This window comes from Rhamphochromis sp. 'chilingali' (genome assembly GCF_963969265.1).
Source record: "Rhamphochromis sp. 'chilingali' genome assembly, chromosome: 3".
NCBI lineage: Eukaryota > Metazoa > Chordata > Actinopteri > Cichliformes > Cichlidae > Rhamphochromis > Rhamphochromis sp. 'chilingali'.
Window position 1 is genome coordinate 44,706,709 of NC_137931.1, and position 23,499 is coordinate 44,730,207.

At 41.9% G+C, this 23,499-nt stretch overlaps 2 protein-coding genes across 3 annotated transcripts; one reads left to right on the forward strand and one right to left on the reverse strand.

The window, feature by feature from the left end:
• The first annotated feature begins 142 nt into the window (after nucleotides 1-142).
• On the forward strand, nucleotides 143-17,476 carry ssbp3b (single stranded DNA binding protein 3b). 2 transcript variants are annotated; one of them, XM_080878720.1, is made up of 18 exons: nucleotides 143-325; nucleotides 1,049-1,121; nucleotides 1,262-1,323; nucleotides 1,411-1,495; nucleotides 9,963-10,052; nucleotides 11,165-11,239; nucleotides 11,467-11,529; nucleotides 11,611-11,674; nucleotides 11,786-11,859; nucleotides 12,081-12,145; nucleotides 12,239-12,287; nucleotides 12,562-12,597; nucleotides 12,699-12,753; nucleotides 12,839-12,903; nucleotides 14,781-14,859; nucleotides 15,020-15,048; nucleotides 15,137-15,238; nucleotides 15,380-17,476. In XM_080878720.1, the coding sequence occupies exons 1-18, from the start codon at nucleotides 270-272 to the stop codon at nucleotides 15,407-15,409; spliced, it is 1,152 nt and encodes a 383-aa protein (XP_080734846.1). In that variant the 5' UTR covers nucleotides 143-269; the 3' UTR covers nucleotides 15,410-17,476. The 2 variants fall into 2 exon arrangements, with proteins under 2 accessions (XP_080734846.1, XP_080734847.1); XM_080878721.1 differs by lacking the exon at nucleotides 11,165-11,239.
• dio1 (iodothyronine deiodinase 1) lies at nucleotides 15,492-22,417 on the reverse strand. The gene is made up of 4 exons (XM_080878722.1): nucleotides 21,814-22,417; nucleotides 21,596-21,739; nucleotides 21,106-21,305; nucleotides 15,492-20,722 (listed from the first exon to the last, which is right to left on the reverse strand). The coding sequence occupies exons 1-4, from the start codon at nucleotides 22,148-22,150 to the stop codon at nucleotides 20,657-20,659; spliced, it is 747 nt and encodes a 248-aa protein (XP_080734848.1). The 5' UTR covers nucleotides 22,151-22,417; the 3' UTR covers nucleotides 15,492-20,656.
• Between the last annotated feature and the right edge of the window lie 1,082 nt (nucleotides 22,418-23,499).

The following is a 23,499-nucleotide window of genomic DNA, read 5'->3' on the forward strand; positions in this document are numbered from 1 at the left end:
TTTTGTTATCGCAGAACCGACGTTAAAACCAGTAAACGATAAGCACGAAAAGGCAGACCTTAAGGCGATTGTTATGTTTCTATTGGCCTATGGGAGCGTCAGTCAGACGTGGCTCCGCCTCTTTCTCCCCCTCCTCCGGAGCAGGCTCGGTTGAGTCGTCGGGTTGAGGAGGAGTGCGGTTGGAGTGCGAGAGGGTCGCGGCCGCGATGATCTGACAGATGAAATAGCAAAAAAGAGAAAGAGAAGGCGGGCGTCCTCCAAACAAAACAATGTTTCCCAAAGGCAAAGGGACCCCGGTGCCGTCGGACAGCCAAGCACGAGAAAAGTAAGCCGAGAAGCGTTTATTATTGTGTATTTTTTACCTCGTAAGTTGCTCCCTCTTGCTCTCTGTTGTTTGCTGGACAGGCTAGCAAGAGGCGATTTCCTCTTACCGAGAATGCAATTGAATGAACCGCCTTGTCTGCTCGCCATTCCTCCTTTGAGCTGTGTTCTGCTCCATGTAGATTATTGCTGATTTTGTACACATTTCCAGCCGATTCCGGTTGTAGTTTACTTGTGTTTTTATCGGCAGTTGTTTGAGATTTTTGCGGTTATTCGGACGACGGTGCGGAGAGAGTAAAACAATAACATCGCCGTGCTACAGTACATTGTTTTCTCTGTTGCGCTCTCTGGATAGGCTCCGTTTTAATTTCCCTCAGCCCCGTCACTGCCACCAACATACTGTACCTAGCTAATACACAACAGGCTGCTGTTGTTTTCTTTAAATACTTCGCATCACGACGTTAAATTACGCCGTTGCCTCCACACTTTCTTTTAACCTCCTGATTGTTGAGAGTCTTCACCAGCCTTGGCTTTGCTTACGAGTCCCAATTTAATTTTTTGGCATCTGGTATTTGGCAGCCATTGTTCAGAGGGCCTTACCCGACTCTAATCACTCATTGTTCGCGTACAGGAAGATTCAACCTGATGTTTGGTGATTTTGCTTTGCTACTTGGTCAAGTTTGTTAAATTAGACCTCAATTTGTAATTATTTTTTTCTCCCCTGCAGGTTGGCTCTTTACGTGTATGAGTATTTGTTACACATAGGGGCACAGAAGTCTGCACAGACCTTTTTATCAGAGGTATGTGGCATTTAGGTTAAAAGTTTAACCGTATTAACACGTCCTTTATATTTTTAAACATTTATTTTTATTCTTCCAGGACAGTATTGTTAAAGTGTAACTGACACCCATAGATAATTATTGAAATTGTGCTGTCCTAGATCCGATGGGAGAAAAACATAACACTTGGTGAACCCCCTGGATTCCTACATTCATGGTGGTGGTAAGTGTCATCTCTTTGTAATGTAATAAAATGTCTACTTGTGTGTGAGTTGGGGGTTTTTGGCTTCATGAGCTCTCTTGTCCACAGTGTTTTCTGGGACTTGTATTGTGCTGCACCAGAGAGGAGAGAGACATGTGACCACTCCAGCGAAGCAAAAGCTTTCCATGATTATGTGAGTACTGCTTACAAGGAAACTGTTGCAAATATTGCCTTTTGTTCACCAGGAGAAGACAATAAGTTTGTGCTTGAGGCTGAGAAGTGATGTCTTTATATATAACTTTTTTCATTATGTCATAATGTATTCCCTGTAGCACCTTGTAGCTGTATTTAACCATCTAATGCAATTTTAAACACTTTGTGTCTGCTGCTGATTTATGATCAGCTATCATGATCTGTTGGTGTGTTGAATGCTGCGCCCAACCATGAGCTTTATGGGCTTCTGGGAAAATGATGCTGATGTCAGCATGTCCTGAGTCAGACCTGTCAAGTGCTCTCCCCTTAGCCCAAGCTCCCCGCTGCCTCAGTTGTGAAGACGAAGAACCTCCGGTGTGTTCTGCACAGCATCTGAGAATTTCATGCACACAGCTCTATTTCTGTTAAAGACCTCCAGCTGCCTGAATGTGTGGTAGCGCCAATACATGTTGAAACATATTACCTGCAGTGACATAATCCTAATGGATTTGAAACAGAAGAACTGCTGGAGCAGCCTTACATCCTGAATTTATGAGGTGTCACTCGGTACATGTGTATGGTTTGGTAGCGCATTGCTTCTCTTACGATAGCAGTTCTATATTTGCATGGTATGGGTGCTTTGCATCTTGATAATTATGCAGTTTTGAGGTGCTGTTGTCATTTCATTTCCTGCTTTGAGTCAGCATTCAAAAAAAGAACATTAAAAAGAACCTTGCATAGATCAAAAGAAACTGTGAACTGAATGTCTATGGCCTCTGCCGTTCGCCTCCCAACGTCTCTTTCTGCCTCCAAAGATTAAAATGGTGCTGCTGATGTAAATAAAATAGAAAGACTTTTCAGGTTGTGCTGTATCAGCATAGGAAAGACATTAGAGGTTAAGGAGCCCTCTTAGGATGATTGATGCACCGTCCAGTTTGTAGGCGGGTTAGTGGTGTACCAGACAGGAAGGGGTTAAAACTGAGATGTTGGTCCTGCTCTTGGCAGATAGGGTTGTCAGGGTAACAGGCCTCCTGATCTGGCAGGTGACCTGGGAGCCAAGAGAGAGGCTACAGCGTGGCTCTGCCCTTTCAGTAACCACATTCCTTATTATTGCAGCTCATACAAAGGAAAGACTGCGTTTTTGTTTGACAGTCAGCCTTAATTCAACTAGCCTACTTAATGGTAATTGATTGCTTCTGGTTGCTTGCTTGTGTAGAATATGCTTGTCCTTTTCTGTGAATATGTCAAAGATCGGAGAGTCTGTTTTGGGAAAATTGTATTTCCATACATGAATTAGAGAATTAATCTCTGGGAAAATGGGAACATCATTTTTAAAGGAAGTAAAAACACTAAATAGGATGTTAAGTTGTGTCTTTTGGTTTGACTGAAGCCATTTCCTTTGAATGGAAAACATTAAGCAAATGAAGGAACAGTGAAATGTCAGTCTGGGGAGTGTGCTGCTGTGGCGTGGAGCTTTGAGAGTTTCTGCACGGTTGGTTCTCCCTGACATCTTGTGGTTACCCTTCAGTTTGATGTTGGTTCTCTTTGTGTTTATTGAGGAGGTCAATGAAGTGTGTGTGTGTGTGCGTGTGTGTGTGTGTGTGTGTGTGTGTGTGCGTGTGTGTGTGTGTGTGTGTGTGTGTGGACAGTACTAGTCCTTGGACCCAAGCCTTTGTCTAGGTGTGGGGGAGGTGAGTGCTGTTCTGTTAGCCGGCAGCCCTCGTAAAGCTCCGGCGTATTCATGCTGGGCCTGACGAACGCTCCCCAGGGGCCCTGTCGCCATGGTGTCAGCAGCTGATTGATGGCTGTCATGGAGCTGAGGGGCATATTGGAAAAAGAAAAAGGGGAGTGGCAGTGTGGCATATGCCCAGCATCCACCACCGCAGAGGAGCTGAGGGAATAAAAGAGGAGGGGGCTGGGGAGGAAGACTGGAGGGAGATGTAAAGTGGAGGGGACCTGCGAGGGAAAGAGAGCATCCAGTCAGGATCCAGAGTGGGTTTTATGATGTTGATTGATGGTTAAACATTTACAAGCTAAACATAGGGACTGGTTTCTTTTGAGAATCGGTTCCAGTGGAAGAAGTGAGGCTGTTAGGAGCATGCTAGCTCATGAGCCGGCAGTTGGGTGGTCTGTGCTGCGGCTCAAACGCCTACATCATTTCTCTCTTATCCACTTTAAAAAGCTTCATTTCTTTTCTTTCTTTTTTTGATTTATTATATTTTAAAAATTACCCCAGTCAAGCTCTTGGTTATCCTCACCCTCCTCTTTACTTGTTTCTCTTCCCTTGTCCCCACCCCCCTCCCTCGTCTTTGTTTTTGTAAAGGGAGCACAAGCACATCCGCCGCCACTCTGGCCTTTTGTAACCTCCTTCAGTGATTCAAGCATTCAAAGAGAATTTGCTTGGCTGGAATTACTTGTTTGCCTTAAAGTACACACATTCACACGTGCTGAATCATGATGGGTGGGGGGTGGTCGTCTGTCTGTCTTAAAGGAAAAATCCCCTGGGAAGTTGTAAGAAAGGGCCCAGACAAGAGCCTCGTAGCCCGGGGCAGGACTGAGACATCTGCCCTTTTCCGGTACCAGAGAGTCGTTGGGGAGACGTAGCTTATTTAGACCAAACGCAGCACTGGACTCCTTGGAACAGTCCAACAAGCACAGCTGTGGCTTTAGAGCTACATGATAAAGATCTAACATAACATGCCTGGGAACTCACCATGCACGTAGCTTTTCAGTCTGGCAAACAGTGTCTGTTCTTCTACAGGGATGTAGATTGTTGACGTCTTTTTATGACTTTGCGGTCAATACCTTAAATACAGCTTTGTTTTACTTCATTATTTCTTTGCAGGCCTCATTCCAGGAATGGGCTACTTAAGGGTAGAGGATCAAAACAAACGCCAGTTTCGCTTTGGAGGGGCCAGACAGGGATTGTATGAACACAAACCACTTAACAAGCCATAAATGTAGCTTAGCCCTTTTCTGTGATAAACACAGTGACAGCTGCTTTCAGTTTTTTAATGTAACAAAAAAAATACAATCCCCTCTTACACACACACACACACACACACACACACACACACACACACACACACACGGTAGGACAAAGAAACTCAAGGAAAAGAAATTAATGGTTATATTTTAATTGTTAGGTTAACTGTGGGGCTGTTTTGGCTGATGTGCTAAATGGCTAGAAATCATAAAGCAAAGCTAAATCCTTATATCGTTGTTTTCTTTAACAAATGTAAAATTACAGCTTGTAATATCAAGAGCTGTTTATGCTATTTGAACTTAGAACCAATGAACAACTTTACCGGAGCACACATACACATTTTAGATGTAAGTAAATTAATAAAAAACGAGTCTTTATGACATTACTTTGCATTTCAGGAAGTTACAATGAAAACAAAGTTAAAACTACGAATAACAGTTTTACCTACAGTTCCGTCAGTAGGGTGCAAATAAAACCAAACAAACAAAACTAAAAGTCAGCTCAGACAATTTTTTTCCTCCTTTGGATAACCTATTAGTGTCGAGTCCATACATTAGATTTGGATTCAATATATATGATGGTTGCTGAGGCCCCTCACTTCCTGTTTTGTGCCTTTGCTGGTGATTGTTCTCAGTTGTTACAGTTTTGAAAATCAGTAATGCGTCTGATCAATTTTGTGAGGCTTTGTCTGAAGATTAACGTCTGCTACTTTTGGTGAAGGGTAGAATTTTTTGTGTCCTGTTGAAGTCCTCCAAGCAGTATTACAGCATCAATGATTATTAGTATTGTGCCCACAGTTACAAAATTCAGTTTAAAAAAAAAAAAAGTTCACTTTCCCACGTGGACATAATTGCACATCAACATATCAAAGCACCATTTAGATTTGGCCTCGCTTCTGTTTTGCAGTGTCACCTCCGAGGTTTGCTCGCTAACACAGGCAATGCTTTAGAAAACTGAGAAAACTTGCACTAAATTTTGTGAGACACTTTTTTGACAATTACAAAACAAATTAAATAAAAATAAATTAAATTAAATCTAATGTGATAGAAAAGCCAGGATGTCATAAAGGATTCTTATGTGTATATGAAAATTGGCCCAAAAATAACTCGAGAAGGCAGAAAGGCTTTGGGTATCTGCTCAGCTTCACTGCAATAATTTATCGTTACATTAGATTATTGTTGGGCTGCACACCTGCTCTAATCGAGTGGTTGCTCAAGAGAGAAACCAGAAAGACACTCAGGAGTTAACCTTGATCATTGAGCATACGGGGATAATATAAAATAATGAACAGGTAAACTAGTGATACGTCATCACATTTGCCTGTTTTTTGTTTTTAAATTTCCTTTTTTCATTTTAGAGTATTTTTTTTAAGCCTGTTTTGGGGGAGAACCAGGGAAAGCTTTTGTCTTAACAAAGCCTTAGCCAGATATCAACTCAAGCCTTAATCAAATATATGCTAAACAACAATCGCTCCTTTTCTTTTCTTGCAACTTCTTTCACTGGCTTCTAAGTCCGTGGCGTTGTCCCTGACTGATCACAGTGCTGTTAACTTCCTGTCATAAACCTTAAAGCAGCAAGCATATAAAACAGTAAAAATGGTAATAGTGATAACAAAGACTGTGTGGGGATGGGTGGCAAACTAAAGGAAGACTAAAACATCTGAGTAAGGTGTTGGGCCACCACATGCTGCTAGAACAGCGTCATGGAAATTGAGTCTGGACACTGAATTGGAGGGGATTACTCTGTCCTGTTTCCCTCATTTGGCTTTTAATGGGGATGATGGTGTTGCAGCCCAAATTTATCTACAAGAAGGCGTTAAAGTGGTTTAATATCTAATGACTGCGAAGATAAGATAAGATAACTCTTTATTGTCATTGCACAGTCATACATAGTACAGTAGTACAATGAAATTGGAAAAACTGTCCTACGTCGGCACTACATATAACACAACACGACACGATATGACACATCACAACGTAACAAACAACACAACACAGTATATTAACTTAGTATAAAAAAGAAGAATAAGTGTATGTGTATTGCACACTGTTATTATTGCACATTAATTATTATTGCACCTTGTTATAAATATAAATATTATAAATATTATGATTCAGATTATTTTTCATTCATTAAAACATTTATTTGACCCCACATGAAAGAAATCCACCCTCACATCAGGACAGAAACCTTTCATTGGAAGCTTTTATTGATTTCTAGTGACCCTTAATTCTAAGCGGACAAACTAATGCTCACAATCTAACAGAGTCACTGGATCCCTTCACTTTGGGGTCAAGGGTTCAAACCTGTATGTATTCAAACCTCATCTGTTGGGTGATGCGTTTCTCACTTATTTTTTCGTGTGTGCATTTTTGTAGATCAGTGGTTATCATTTTTACATCACTAAGCTGTCAAATATGCATTGATCTTTGAAATGTGGGGATTATGCACTGCGAGCCTGCTATAATAACTCTGTGTATGTAATTGTCAATGAAGAGTTTTTGCTGACACAGCCTGATCACTGTTATTGACGTTCTCAGGCAGAGATTATAATGTTATGCTGTTGTGGGCAGCGCACTGAGCCTCGAGCTCACCAGCTGTTGGTAAGATTTACACCCGTTGGATCCAAGCGGACTATGGCATATTCACAGATGCTGAACTATAACATCCAGGTCAGTCACCCGAGGAAGAAACAGCCCTGTTTCCTTCCATATTGCACTAATACAAGGACATCACAGCTATCAAATATGTGGTATCAAACAATAATCTTCAGTGTCTTTCTCATTGACCAGAATTTAGATCTTACCGTACCGTACTACAACGACTAACACACCAGACACTTGAGCAGGAGACTGAAGCTCCAGTCACACATGCTTCCATAGTGAGCCCTCTTTCAGAGTCATAGCTCTCGCTATCTTAATGCAAAATCGGAAGCAACTGGCCTTCTCAGCATTTTTGTACATGCCGCAGTGCATGACTGGATCCTGATTTCTTAATTGTACTTGGCAGTACACCTGTGTGGAAGTGGGTCTGCATTTGCTTTGACAGGCTACTCATTGTTTATTTTTCTTACAGTTAGTCACCTGGTCTGTGTTTTGCAAGTATCCTTTGGTCAGGATGAACCCAATGCTGCTAAATTTGAAGGGTTTTTGGTTTGTTTGTTTGTTTGTTTATGAGGCTGTGTAAGTTTGACTATTTCCTGGTGACTCTTCCACGTCAGTAAATGTGTCAGGCAGGATCCTGACATCCTCCTCGTTTAATTTGCATGTGGATGACTTGCCTGAGCTTTTTAAATCTTGCAAAACGGGTTGTGTTCATGTATGTGATGATTCAGTTATATTTTCTGCTTGTAACATGTCCTTCCCACTAAAGAAGGTGAAAGTCCTTTTTCTAATTTTGCTTTGATAGAAAGGCATGCCCAGAGAATTTAACATGAAATATATGTAATGTAGTATATAATGCAAATGTGTTTGATTAAAGCCAAAGTGCATCTGTTTAGTACTCTAAACTGCTCACCTCTGTTTAGAATGAAAAATAGATTAATGCAAAACAGCATCAGCAGAGTTGCATTTGTGAGGATTGTGCACAACTCTGTATAGATTAGATTACTCTATATGATCAGAATCATGGATGTTTCCACATGCAAAACAGAGATAAGAACCCCACAGAACTGATATATGTGCAGATTCATAAGCTAAAGCACGGCATCACTGATCAACCCGCAAGTCTTACCAAAAGCTCTGGTGCAGGAGTCGATCTGTGCATTGTGAAAAATATGATCTGCCAAATTAAATTAACATGGATTCATTTTACTGTTTTGATCCTGGATAAAGGAAAGTGCCACACCTTCCTTCACAGCACTGTTAAAATGCTGTGTTTTTAAGGTTTTACTGTGGACACGGGCTCACACAAAGCGTTGCCTCTGTGAGCGTAAATGACCAGAGACGATGAAGATTTACTGAAGTGAAAGCCTCTACTGTCGACACGGGGGGTGAAAATTAAAACCAGCCTTACTGCTCCAACTTGTTTGAATGTAGAGTCGTGAGTTTTTATTGGTTTTCGTTGGTTTCTCTGGCTTTTACCACGTAGAGTATATTAGTGCTTATGTTGAACATCCTCAGTATGGATGTTTACCGTCTCTCAGCATCGTATCATTTAATATGGTACTTGTGTATATTTAATGTTCGGATATTTTTAATAATTGTTACCTAGTGCCCATGAAAGGCTTTAGCAGTTAGGTTAGCTCTAATTCTTAGAAGTTATTTGTACATTTGTAAATTTATATTATTCAGTGATTTCTCACAGTATTATTTTTAATACTGGCCTTCGGTTTTCTATTCAAACTCTGACAGGAAACCCGTCTAATTGAGTGGGCCGAGTAGTGAGTTACTGCTCAAGACGGGGGAGGAAGCATATCAGTAAACTGAAGAGCAACTGATATCTTCACTAATTTGTGCTTGCCTTTATGATGCAGCAGACCATCTAAGGGAACCCCAGATTCTATGAACGCTTGACGATTTCTCAGTCTCGCACCATGCTGAGTTTTCCACGCCGCTCAGTAGAGAAGTGGAATTTATGCTGCCTGCGTCCTGGCGGTGAAGGAGCCTGATGAGATGTGACTTTTCACTGTGGCTTCACTTCTCTCCCTGCTGAGGTATTTCACAGTGGCCCTGCAGTGGCAGCCTGAGCAGATATAATTAGGGAAGGTGCAGTCGATAAAAGGGAGCGTGTTGGATATTGACCAGCGATGTCTGTAAGGCTCTGGGCATCGAGAGCTATATGTGAGTGTGGATGCTGATGCATCCGTTCTTGTAGTGTCAGTGCCTAGTTGCCTACACTTCACTGAATGAGCTACGCATTAAAAAAATATGACTGAATGTTCTTCTCTCACTTGGTGTCTGTTCTTCGGAAGCTAAACCCCACAGCTCTGAAGACATTAGCCCATCTCAGATTGCTTCAGCTACAGGGAAGAAAAACTCAGTCAATTAGGAGCGTGTGACCGAAGCAAATGGCACATTAGTGAATTAGGGCTGCGGTTTGAGCAGGAAATCGGCCCAGCTCGCCCCTGCTGTGCAGCAGCACTTTGGAGCCACTGACTCACTGCATCCCACTGATGCTTATCTGATCCACTGGATTCTGAATCAGCACGGATCAGACCTCAATAAGGACCCCATTAATATATTATTGAGGGCAGGGGTGTGGGGGTGGGTGACAGTTGGTTGAATTAGGTTTAAAAAGGAAATGCATGAAACTTTATTCACAGAGTTGGATAAGATTTTTGGCCATTAACCCATTACAGCTGAGATCAGCTCAGATTCAACCACTGTCCAATTTCTCACATGAGCTTTCCTTGTTAAAAAGTGACGTCTGCCGAGAGTTTCCTCCTGCTCCTTGGATTTGTTGTGGGGCGGTGTTGTTAGAAAAAAAGACTGAAAGCATAACCCAGCGGCTTGACTCGTTCTCCTGTTTTCTTCTTTGTCAGAGTGCAGCAGCAGCTCCCAGCCCCGTGATGGGAGGGATGCCCCCTGGTGATGGCATGCCAGGGGGCCCAATGCCACCTGCCTTTTTCCAGGTCAGTCCATAAACTACGCTCGTATTGTCTGCAACTGTTGGGAATGTCCCTCGACTTTAGCCCCTCTTTTTGATATATCAGCTGATATATCATGTCAACTATTGTTTCATATAAAAATCTAAAATATTATTTTCCTGTGGGGGTCGGAGGGATTATTTTGATGCTTGTAGAGCTTTTCATGTGTTGTGAAGATGTAGGTCTCACACTGCCGCTTTTCCCTTTGTTGTGCTCCGTGTACTCGGCGAGCTAGTAGCAAACATCACAGCGGTGCTGTCTGTCTGGACCCCTCTTGTGCTGTAAACAGGAAGGTGTGGCCAGGCCATTTTCTCCTAATGGAGAAATCGAAAGGTGCAGCACCTTCTGTAAATCAATATCTCATGAAGATAAACTTATCACAGGCAGCTGTGTGGAACCGACTCGTTACGGGTGACATGAAGTTGTAAACCTCTGTCTCTACTAGACCAAACTATTCACAACACATCCAGCAATTTATTATAAAGCAGAAGCCACAAAGCTGCGAGTGATTATGTGATCGCGTTATTCTCAGAATAGAAATTTTGAGGTTTATCCATCAGTGCATGCATACACTCATACTTTCCCTACCAGGAGCAATTTGAGGAGGCTCAATTAGACCCCTCTCTCTGTCAGTTCAGCAACATTAGTGACACAGTGCCGGTGTTTAGTGTTTTTATAAAGCTAATTGCATAGAGCTTAATTGATGCTGTTAATTCAGGAAAATTAGCAGTGATAACATGCTGCATGTAGCACGCTTCTTAATGTCTTGACTGACAGGCAAAAGAGCGTACATCCTCTCCATCTTTCTCTTTCTGTCACTCAAGGCTGTCATTTGCTTGTTCTTCTCTGCTCAGTCTCACACTCTTACTGTTTGGTACATGAACAAGAGTTTTATATTTTGTACGTTTTTTATTTTTTTTGCGCCACACTTTGGTTCTTGCACTCCGACTGTCCTCTGCCCTGCAGTAACCCTGCTTCTCTGTCTGTCCCTCTTTTGTCACTTTGGTTTCTCGCTCCCTCTTTCTCTCTCGTCTCATCCTCCCCACTGTCCCTCCTGTATCGTCCTCTTTGCCTCTTCGTTTTATGTGATGCCACAGGGTCCTCCTGGTCCCCAGGGCTCTCCTCACCCTCAGCCTCCTCCCCCTAACAGTATGATGGGACCTCACAGTCAGGTAACGCTGCCTTTCTCTCTCATTCTCTCTTTCTTTTTCACCGGTTTTGCTATGTGCAGTCATGTGGCAAGGCTGGTTCTCAGTGCTGATGCTTCATGCTTTGGCATTTGTTTCAGCTTAAAGCTTTATGCTGCTTTCAGTATTCACACAACATGAAACCTAGAAATGGGTGTACATTTTAAGAGACGTTTGTCAAATCTTTATTTAAATGTATGTTTGTGTTGTAGTCTTTCATGTCGCCTCGCTTTGCTGGAGGCCCAAGAGGTCCACCCATCCGGATGGCCAGCCAGGTAGGGATCCTGCACACCCACCCACCACAGAATCGTGTGAATTTCAAACTGCAATTTTCATATTCAAGTTTTTTCTACTAGCCACCCGGTGGAGGACCAGGTCCTCATCCCATGCTGCCCAACATGGACCCCACACGGCCACAAGGTGTGTGTCATTTCACTTTAATGACATGCATCTGCACATCATGCATTAGTGTGGAATTATTTTCATTTATAATTATTATTATTTTATATCTTGAATGCCTTTACTCTTCAGGTCATCCTAACTTGGGGCCAATGCAGAGAATGAGTGGCCCTCGAGGAATGGGACCTATGGGGCCTGGCCCTCAGGTAGGCTGCTTACTTATACAGAATCAATCATCACTGCCTTGATGAATCTGTGGTTTTTACCCTATTAGTTCTTGTGATAGGAAGGTATTCGTTTTGCCGACCAAATCCAAACCAAAAGCATTTTGACAGTGTTAACAGATGTGTCCGTAGTAGGTTTGCAAGAGTTTTTATTTTTACCCTGTGGTTTCAGATTTGAAGCTGATTTTTGTTTGTTTTCTCAGAACTTTGGTGGTGGGATGAGGCCTCCACACAACACCATGGGTCCTGGCATGCCAGGAGTGAACATGTGAGCCTCCTGTTTATTTCTAAGTATTGTCTGAAATGTATTTTAAATCAAGTGCAACATTTTACCAAGATTTCCATTTGCGTTCTTATGTAGGGGCCCAGGAACGGGTCGGCCATGGCCCAATCCCAACAATGCCAACTCTGTGAGTAGAAATGCAGGCACACAAATTCACACATAAGCCCAGAGAAATGCTCATTCTTTGCAACCAGATCTCCTCTCTGAGCTGCAGAGGTCTGCAAGGTTCTACTGTGGGGTGGGATGTAATTGTAGTATTATGTATCATGGTTTCCACAGACAGTTGGACAGACAGCCATAATGGTATTAGGACGATCAAATGATGAATGATGACAGTTTGGGGTACGGAAAGGGTTTGTGCTCCCATTTCTGGTCTGTAATGTTTATGTCTTTGGTTTCAGATGCCTTACTCATCACCCTCTCCTGGTGCATACGGGGTGAGAACACATCCTGATGTCTTAACCCTCACACACTACAGATATTACAGCATAGAAGGATAACATTTAATGCATTTTTTATTTTGTTTCATTCTCCAAAGGGGGCATCTGGAGGTGGAGGGCCTCCTGGCACTCCCATCATGCCCAGCCCCGCAGGTTAGTGCTTCTTTGACTTAAGCTGCTAAACTTGAGCCTTTTCTTGTGCTATCCACGACTGTACGTTTACACTTTTCCCCGTCAGACTCAAACAACTCTGGTGACAATTTATACACCATGATCAACACTGGACCTGGCAACCGGAATAATGTGAGTTCTGTTTTATTTCTTTGACCGAACTGCTGATTTCATCAGAAGTAATAATATATTTAGCATAATGTTACAGACAAAACACATAACAGTGGTCCCTCGCTGTAACGCGGTTTCACGGCCTCGCTGTTTCGCTGATTTGATTTTTTTAATTTAATTTTATTTTTTTTGTGCAATTTTGCGTGGTTTTTTTTCTTTCTTTCTTTTTCTTTCTTTTTTTTTTTTTTGACCATTGTCAACCAATCTCGTGCCACGTCTCCTGTACAGTACAGAATGCGTTCGCTTGTCGACTTCACATAAATCTTCGATTGCTAGCAGTGCGACTGTGAAGTGCTGCGCTGTATGTTTGTGCGTTTTCTCCCCAACAAACACAACAATGTTGAGGAAACGTTTTGCCCTGTCAAAGGCAACCGTGGGTGCCTTTGACTGCCGCGATAAACGAGGGACCGCTGTACTGAAAATTTATCTCTTTTCATTACACAAATAAATTCTTTACGTTATTCTCGTGTCAACCGTGTGATAAAGGTACGAACCTGTTGTAACTGTACACCATCAAACTGCCTTTGTGGCTGTGTGAGTGCAGGTGGAAAGACCTGTAGACACATAAACCTGAGCTTTGTTATTATAATTATTTATTTTCTGGTTAGTTTTTAATTTTGTAAGTTTTTACAGCAAAGTTACAACAAAGTTTTTACTAGTTTTGCTACAGTAATGTTGTCCTGTGTGTGGTGCTGGTAAACTGATATACTTAATCTCATTGGGAAAAGTAGAAAATGTGGAGGTAGATGTAGTTCTGTTGCTAGGCGATTGCTAAACATGTATAGTTTTTTTTTTAATTTTTTTTTATCCATGCTTTTTTTTTGGGGGGGGGGGGATTAGATGTTATTGTTAAATACAAACTGATATGATGTTTTTACAAGGCATTATAGATGCATAAATGCTAAAATGGGCGCTTTTTAGCACGTTACTAGGTAGTTGTGAGGAAACACAAAGACGTCACGATATCTGATATAGATGAGACCCTTCAAGGGGCCTAAGATGTTGGATTGCTTAACCCCTGGTGGTCTGAGAGGAGTTTGAGGACAAAGAAACAAGCGCACACACAGCCAGAGGTTTGTGTATTATAGTCAGATAAGGTGGGTGTTTTCCATGGGAAATTTTAAAGAGAAATTAAGGATAAGGCAGCACAACGACAAATATGCAACACTATATGAAGGCACTTAAATCATAGCCATGTAGAAACCACCGGAACTCTCAATAAACACGCTCCAAAGAGTCATTAGGAAGGTTGTGTTAATACATTTTCCCAATTAGTTACAAAGAAAGCTACAATGTTTCATTAATTTAGTTAAAGTTAACTATAATGACTTTGCTTCATGCTGCTGATGAAGGGAGTAAAACTACCACAGAAGACACCAGAAGTATCTTTTTACAGCCTCAGATTGACTCATTGAATGTGTGGGTTTGTGTGGGAAATGCCACTTCCTATTGCATGACATCACGCTTAACGTAAAACACTAGTAATTCTGGTCTTTCTAGAGCACGCTGTCACTGTTTACCAAAGAATACACAGCAGAGACGCAAAGCACTTGTTATACTGTGATATGTGATATTGGAGGCTACTGTTTCACCTACACTCGTGGTAATGAAAGAATCAGACAAAGACTTCAAGCAGAACGTGAGGCTGATCTTATAATGGCATAAATAAATAAATGCACTGTTATAATCTTTAGTAATTGGGTTTCAGGCAGCTTGCACTTTTATTCACTTTACTTTAAGTTTGGTAGTTTCAATTTTGGTAGTTAACTAATCGTACGGCAACTCCGCTACGGAGCTGTGATAAGTGTTCATGCCACTACCCCCCCTCCTTCCCCTAGTTCCCTATGGGCCCAGGCTCTGATGGACCCCTGGGAGCCATGGCTGGGATGGAACCACACCACATGAATGGATCACTAGGTAACACTACTCACCACAGTGCATTAAACCAGCACAGCAGTGAAGTGTTTGGATTGCATCCCCACCTGTTAAAGACAGCACATGTATTTATCTGCACTCACTGTATAAAATGGGCTCATGAACATTGTTTTAATTATTTCACACATGGTTTAATTTTCAGGTTCTGGTGATATGGATGGAATGAACAAGGTAAAAAAAACAACCCCAATGCAGCCATGTTGCTTATCTTTTCAACCCAGATAAACTAAACTGGTAACTTCGTCCTCTTCGTTACTAGAATTCCCCAAACAATTTAAGTGGCATTAGCAATCCTCCCGGGACCCCGAGGGATGACGGGGAGCTGAGTGGAAACTTCCTCCACTCCTTTCAGAGCGAGAACGTAAGTTGTCAGAGTGTTTGTAGCTGTAGCTCCACCGTGATGAAGCCGGAGACACAAGCTAGGACATAAAGCAAGGTGTAAACTATAGTAACACATGGATGTGTTTTAAAGCTTCCTTTTCTTGCGTGTGTGTTTCCATAGTACTCTCCAACCATGACGATGAGTGTGTGACCCCCTCCCCCTCTTCACCCGACCCGATTTGCCATCATTCCGAGGATCTGAAGTCACTGTAGGACATGGCCAAACACATCAGCACCAAATCAGGGACAGGCGCCATTTTGGTTCCACACTAACGCCAGAATGCTGATTGGGGGACAAAAACAAAACAAAAAAATCTAAATGGCTGGCAAACTACTGCTCCTTGCTCAAAATGAAGGACAATTACACCATTTATCACAACCCCTGTGTGAGAAACCAGCTACTGAAATGCATAAATGACACGTTTTATGTTCTTTGCAGAACCTCCTGACCCCGCTCAGTCCTCTCAGCCTCTTTAATCCTAGTGCGAAGAGAAAAAGGTTGGAAGTTTACCTCTTGTACTTTTTAATGATTGCTTTGTGGTGCAAGATGTGCAGGAAATATCTGCTTTTGTCACTTAAAACACTGGAGAGTTTGCATACGCATTGTGAGCTTGGAAAGTCTCTGTCTTGTCATTTTACTTATCGCCATGCATACGGTGTCACAGAAATGGGTTGACACAGGACTGAGGATTTGTCTTTTACTCTGTGGCCACCTTTCTGAATAATGTATTACTCTGCCCAATGCCCACCTTTCTATTTAAAGAGACTTAAAAATGGAAACGATGTGAAAGAATATGGCTTTTATTGTGACAGCCTTTTGCAGCGGTGTTGTTACAGTGTCACATTGATCCAGATTGATCAGTCTCTCAAGCCCTTTTCAGACATGGGATTTTTAATATTGCCGCCTTCATCAGTCCCTCAAAGCGATGGCATTCTGTTAGGCTTTGGTCACTTTTACATCAGTGTTCCTCGCAGCTTTATTCAGACGTAACCATGACAGCTGCAAAGAGAGCCACGGTATGTGAGATATTCACCATATGTGCAAAAGAATTGTCGCATTCGTGGCAGTGAGCATTAGGCATCTAGTGAAGTGTAGCCACACTGTTGAACGTTTAACTCGATGTGACATTTTTACCAAGATCAGGGTCTGTGTGAGTGAGTGAGTGTGTGTGTGTGTGCATGTGCGCGAGTGTGTGCGTTCTGCCACAGCTGCCCCTGCCCTTTGAACACAGACTCTCTCTTCTGCATGGGGAATATGCACTGCATTAGAGAGCGACGTTTTCACCTTACTGAAAATGAAAAATAGCTTCCGATGACATAAAACGTCACGTCATATTTTATTGCTGTTTGGGGCAATCTCTACATCAAAGATGGACGAGAGATATGGGCAGTCATAATCCTGTGCATCGGTTAATGCATTCAGACATGTGCCAAGTTGAAAGTGCTAGGTCGGACCTAGTTCGAGATTTCCGTCGCAATCTTTGCAGAAAAGTGACCGGGGCGCCCGTTCGGGTGCGAAGCCGACGCGTTCGCGGGTGCTGTCAGATTAATGGAAAAGGACTGCATGTCTGAAAGGGGCTTTGTTGTTGACAGTTTGCTACTCTGCCACTCTTGGCTGTTTAAACAGCTGGACTGCTGCCGCGTGCTGTCAAGGGAAGCCAGACTTTGGCATAAAAAGTGAGTGCATGAGTGCTGAGAATCTGTGTACAACATACTACCTAGTGCTGCTCTTCTCTATGTGGACACCTGCTTTAAGATGTGGTGTATATCTCTTTACCTGCCTGTGCTTAACACTCTGTGCGCTTCATCGTCGTAGCCTTCTGTGTTACTTCCAATTTGGTTGATGGATATATGGATGAGTTGCCCATTTTAATCTCTCACACATACTGGTTAACACTTCCTTCCTGTATCACTGGTCGTCCCTTTGGTCCTGCCCGTCTCTTGCCCATCCGCATATTTTTTTATATTTTGATACAAACTTTGACTACATATATTGCCCCAGTTATTCAGTTAGTCAAAGCTTTCTAAACTGATTCTAGTAGGCATCATTATAAACTTAGCCGCAGTCTTGTAAATGTGATGAGAATTTTTGTTTCATTTTTTTCCCTGTGAACATTATGCATTATACACATCTGTCCTATGTTGCCTTTATTTGCTGATATTTTTTTATTTCAAATTGAGGAAAGATTGCTTGTTAATATAATTTTACAATAACTTATCTCACCGTGTGGGCTGTTTTTGTTTTCACCGTACATTAATATTAGAGTAACTCAGGTTTGAAGATACTGCTGAAGCTGTGGACAAATAAACGCTTACATTAGAAAATGAGTTATCCACAAAAAGTGTTGAACTGTAAGTGCTGTTACCACTTGTGTACCTTCTATTTATCAAAAATGCCAAGATTACTAGCACAGATTAACGTCCTGTGTCTTTAAAATGGAGTTGTCATCACATCTTGCTTGCAGTCAGTGCACAGACCAGTGGTGGCTTCGCTAATCGGTGCTTTCACTAAAGCTAGAGGGTGCTGTAGTCAACAGGTACCAGAACAACAAGAGGAAGTCCAGAGGGAGCCTTTGACTCAAAGGAAACTGCAGCTCTGGCTCAACGGCTGTGCATGAAAGATGAGGGACAAATCGTTTCAGCTGTTGACATCAGTGGGTTTGGGACAGTCACCAGCTCAGTTCTGTTACAGTTTGTTCCATGTAGCAGAAATAACAGTTTAAAAGGTGCATGTAGGAAATATTTTACATTTTCTTTGAACTGTGTAACTGTGGTTCGCAGTGGGGATTGCCGTCAGTCTACACTGTATGACAAAAAATCTTTACTCTGCAGAAAACAATCACAGCCAAAGAAACACTTGAAGAGCAGCTGAGATTGTGGAGGCCTCAAAGATGCACTGAGTTATTTGGACGATGTAACCTTAAAGATTATAGGGTGATTTCTAAAGTTATGTCAGTAGCTTTACGTCGCATCATGAATGTTTATCCTTTGGATTAATTCGTGACTGTCAGTAGAGTAAGAGTAAATTTAAGCTGCGAACAGCCACCTTCACGCCATTTACCACCATATAACAATTTACCTTCAACAGTTTTCAACCCACAACTTACCCTTTGCTGGGAGATCGTCAAGCTTCGTTTCACGGCGTAATGGTGAGTGGCTCCAAAGGGTCTTTATAGTTTCGTTTTAGACGTCTGTGTTTATTTTAGCCGGGATCTATTTATTGGCACCTGCTGGAGGAGGCAGTCGGAGCCACTGAAAGCTCCGGGAGTTGCCAAGCACAGCTTTCCCCTAAACTCTGAGGACAAGCACACTTTGCTTTTGACATCAAACTGCTGTTACAATCACATGGTGACTCATTTTTGTTGCACTTCCATCTTGTAAATGTTTTTACTTGCAGCTTAAGAATTTTAAGACAAGTAAAGGCCAGAAGAGCAGCACTTGGAATCTACAAACGCTTGATGAAACGTTTTTATTCTATTAAATGTCCTTCACTTTCCTTGAATGATGCATCTGTTATCTTAATATAAGACTCACTTGAGCATGATCGGTTTTTCCCCTCAATGTCTTTATGTTGCCCTCTAGTGGGCTTCAATACACACAATGCTTTGCAAATGCCCATGGCTTTGACACACATACTGCACATCCATAGTTTGGTTAAACTTTATGATTCAGACCTGAATCCTGACAAAAGTTCATCGTTGGGAGGATCCTACAGTGTTGTGGTTCCTGTCTAACAATGGGAAATGAGGCTAAGCTGCTGCTGGCTAGCCTCCACAGGATGTGGCCTGACTGGGCAGCAGCCAAACCTACCCTCCAACTTCAGTCACACAAGAAATGTTATGAAAGCTGTAGCCTTTGTTCAAAACATATCTGTGTCATATACTTGTAAAAACAGGATTTAAAAAAAATGAATAACTAAAACCTTATTTCATTTCAGTTTTGCTTTTATTATTGCCACAAGTCTCACATTAGCACTAGTGTTTATGAGACAACACAAAGTATTCTGGCAACTAAAAGAAGTCAAACTACAAATTATTAATGCTTGGATCGAAATTAAAATCCGATTCTTTTCTCCAATACAAAATTTTATCAAAATACTTGAAAGCTATCTTGTGCCCTTTCACCAACTACACCAAGATAAGAACCCTCATTAGATTAAATTATGTAACATGGACACTGGGTGCCAAAATCATCTGATGTGCAGATAACACAGTTAGATATTAAGGAATCTGAACTTTACAATCCACACACAGTGCAGAAGGTTTATCATTTCCAGACAAGACAGCAAACAACAGGCAGATTCTCATGTGGGAGAAATCTGCTCTTTGTTGGTATTAAAACTCTGAAAGCATTTTTTGTAATAATGGAGAATTCGAGCTTTGCAACAATCATATTCTCTTTTAATGGGTCAAGCGTGAGTCACAGTGACAAACACAAAGTGGCTAGCATACGGTGCTGCTGCATGTCTGACTTTGACAAAGTGAGTACTCTTATGTTGAGGTGCTACCGGATGACTTCACATCCAAGAATATTCAAATCAATAAGTGTCCAATAATAAATTAACCTACGTAGTTCAAAGACTTCCAGCTAGAAGAGGTTTTGACTGGCATTGTCATGTAAATAGTAGCCAGCTGTTGAAACTGTGGAGAATTCATAAGTGTGCACTTGATAACTGACACTGAAAATGGGAAAACTTTCAGTGCCTTAAATCTTCAGGGAGTTTAACTGAAGAAGCCAGGCAACATAAGCAAAACACATATGGAAGCAAACTACATCTGCTGTCTAGTCTGTGATACAACGAACATGACATGACTGAGGTTGGCCGTCTCCCTGCGTTTCAATGCATCTGGCTCCAGAGACCAGAGGTTTAATCTGTAGCCGTCACTAAGAAACACAGAGAGGGGGTTGCAAGCTCAGAGGCTGACATGTCGTTTAAGACTACAGAAAGGTTACACACCATTTCTACACCTTTTGTGATTAATGTGAACGACTGACAGTAGGACTACATGCTGATGTAGTGGAATTACAGTTACAATGCAGACAAACCTGCGCCATAATAAACCCACCACGCAACCAAAAAGAGAATATGGACAAAAAACACATGCATGCTCACACAAATTACATCTCCTGTATGCGCCGTTTTATCACAACCGCTGAGTGGACTGTCTCCCTGTGTTTGAATGCATCTGGCTCCAGAGTCCAAAGTTTAATCTGCAGCCGTCATTAATTAACACTGAGAGGAGAGTTCAAGCTCAGAGGCTGATATCTTTTTTTAAGACAACATGAGAGCCTGATTGTAAAACCCCCCACCTATATAAGTAATGTATACTGGTTAGAATGTAGATAAAACCCACCCCTTAATAAGAAGAAACCTTTATTCATATAAGCGCAGAGTTTCTTATTTTATCTTCTCCAAGAAGGATCGCACCTCCGCTGGGTTGTAGCCCCAAGGCCCTTTCCCTCCCTGAGGAACATAGTAACAAATGTTAAAAGCATAATTAATTACACTTTATTATAAAGATACTAATTTAATTCAAACGAGAGGACCAGAAACAGGTTTTTGTCATCTAAACTACATATCTGGTCCGGCTGCCATGAGCCTGGTTCAGTGCCAAAAATGTGCCCTTGTTATGCTTCTTCAACTCCTGCACCACACGCGATAGCGTGTGTTGAGATAGTGCAGATTGCACTCACGCCCATAATGCTGGTATGACTTCAAATTGCGTGAGAGAAGCAGTGAGTGGAAAGTGAAAGAATTTGGCCTTGTTGCTCTCTAAATACAACTCATCAATTAGCAGCTCAGAAAGAAACTATTCAAGAAATTGCCCGTTTTTGCACCTGTCTTACCTTGTAGAGCACTTTCCCAGCCTGCAGAATGTAAAGCCTCTCAGGCAGAGCTCCGTATTTTATGGTGGTGACGTCAGTCATTTCATCCACAACCACAGGACACAGGGGTTCACTCTGAACCAGGACCTGTGCCGCAGACAGCCTGTCCTCCAGGCTCTGGTGCTGGTTGATGTCATAGTTGTTCTTAAAGGCCCAACCATCTGCAAGTGAAACCAAAAGTGCGTTTTCACATGATTGCACCAGAACAATATAAACAGAAAGCATATAAGTAGTTTGTGTGTTCATAGAGATAATGAATGCTATAACTGGATTACAAACGTCCAATAGCCAATCACAGATCTGCATCTCCTGGGTTTAGTTTCAAGCTAAACATTCATCAGCATTATTCAGATCTTAAAGAAACAAAAAACCTTCACTTTCTTGCTTGGTGATATTTTGGCCACATGTTTCCACCCACAAATTTCAGGTTCTGCAAACAACTTGTACTCACCTGTCGAATGAGCCTCTGCGATGTAGATCACAAGAAAGTCGGCTACATCGCTGAAGTCCTTGACGAGTTGCTTGAACTCATCAAGTTTGTACATAAACGGGGGTCAGGTGCAACTTCCAAAACTCAGCACAAGCGCTCTGTTGCCTGCAGAGAAACGGCAATGTTGGCGCAAAGAAGCATTGCATAACAGCAGATGAGCCTGGGTTTCTTTAACGCACCTTTTAAATACTTGGAGATGCTGGTTTTCTCGCGGTCCATAGTAACCACAGGTGAGTCTGGAGCTTCTCCTCCCACAAACGCCTCTTCTCCGAGAGACAGCCACATGTGAAAAGAAGCGGTTTTGATAAATGCCAAGGACATAAATGTCAGACCCCAATCCTCATAGTTAAACCTGGGATTCTGGGTCATGGTGATCTTTTCACCCATGCGAAGTATGAACTTCTTCGCAAGGCTTGGTGAGAAAAACTGCAATATCGCCAGCATGAGAAACAGTCCCAACATGTAGCAAAACATGCATGCTGTCGACAAATAAAGCAGAATTTTTTGCAGAAACATGGCAGCAGCTTGCCGGTGGTATGTCCCGTGTTTCAAGGCGTCTCCAGCGGAACTCTTTGGATCGCTCGTTTAAAATTGTTGGTCAGGCTCCCTCCCACTCTGCTGCCTTCACGGTCTTTCGTGTAAGATCGTTCATTTTACCAACAGAAACAAAAACTTCCATTTACACGACGGTAACAGTTGTTATTCTGCGCTTTAATACGCTTTCTGTTGATTACATATTAATACCCGCGTTTTCATCTTGCTAAACATCCCATAGCGTAGTTGGGAGCTAATTTTCTTCAATATTTCCCACCGTGAAGAAACATCAAATCAAAGCCAAATCAAAAAAGGCTGGTAGCTCTCGTTTATACAAACAAGTAGAAGATATAAATGAGTACGACTGTCTTAAAATCAGCCGATGTCCTGTTTTATGTCCTGCTAGTAAGTGGTTGCTTGGCAACATGACCGTAGGCGCGTAAGAGGAGTTCACGGACAAACTGATATTTGGTTATTATAATAAGATTAACTTTAATTATAATTGTAGGTCATCGAGACATAAAATCAACATTTCATTTCATAATACAAAAGTTTGCTCCAAAACGATGCTTTGAAAAGTTTCTGTCCGGTAGTAGGAAACACTGATGATTTTTTTCAGCTCAATGTTTAATTTATCGCTAATGACGTCTAGTAATCGCCTCACATACCTGTATTTTCCAAAGCACCAGTTAGCTTTAGCACCGGGTACCCTACTGATTTGTGGGAGAAGGATAAAGGAGAAAACAACCGCTCCGTGAACACTGCTAACGAGTATGAGGTTGTTTTTCCACAGGGCTCAGTGGTAGTTATTGGCGGTTTGCTCGACCACTGTTTAGCTACATGGGTGTTAAAGGGCAACAGGTGTCGCCGTCTTCTTTTCAGGCCACATAAATGTAAGTTTGACTTAGCTTTGCCTGCTTTCAGTTTATTTAAACACTGGTTTGTTAGCAAGCGTGTTAGCCAAGTGCAGTTCAGCTTTGTAGCTCCCACGTGTGAGTGTATTGTAGTGCTGCAGGTAATTTAACATCACAGGGGAAATTGTTCACAGTGGGATACAAGTGTGTAACCTCTTTTATGGTTACTTCTTTGGTAAAGGCCATAAGGCCTTTCAAGTGATGGCCTTTCTGTGGTGACTGTCAAAAAAGGGAAGAAAAATAGATATAAATAAATATATTTTTCCAGATTAAGTAAACTGGACTTGCCTTTTTCAATACGATGTCAAATCATAGGTTCATGCATACGTGGACTTTAAAAACCTGAAATTACTCATAAGATTTTTTTTTCCATAATTAGCTAAGGGGATGTAGTAATATTGTGATTGGAGCAGCATG

Bases quoted from the DNA above. Each gene is read 5' to 3' on its own strand.
- ssbp3b (XM_080878720.1), top strand. From the start codon at position 270: ATGTTTCCCAAAGGCAAAGGGACCCCGGTGCCGTCGGACAGCCAAGCA. The intron at 12,904-14,780 runs GTGAGTTCTGTT...TCCTTCCCCTAG, and splicing joins GACCTGGCAACCGGAATAAT to TTCCCTATGGGCCCAGGCTC. The intron at 14,860-15,019 runs GTAACACTACTC...TTTAATTTTCAG, and splicing joins CCACATGAATGGATCACTAG to GTTCTGGTGATATGGATGGA.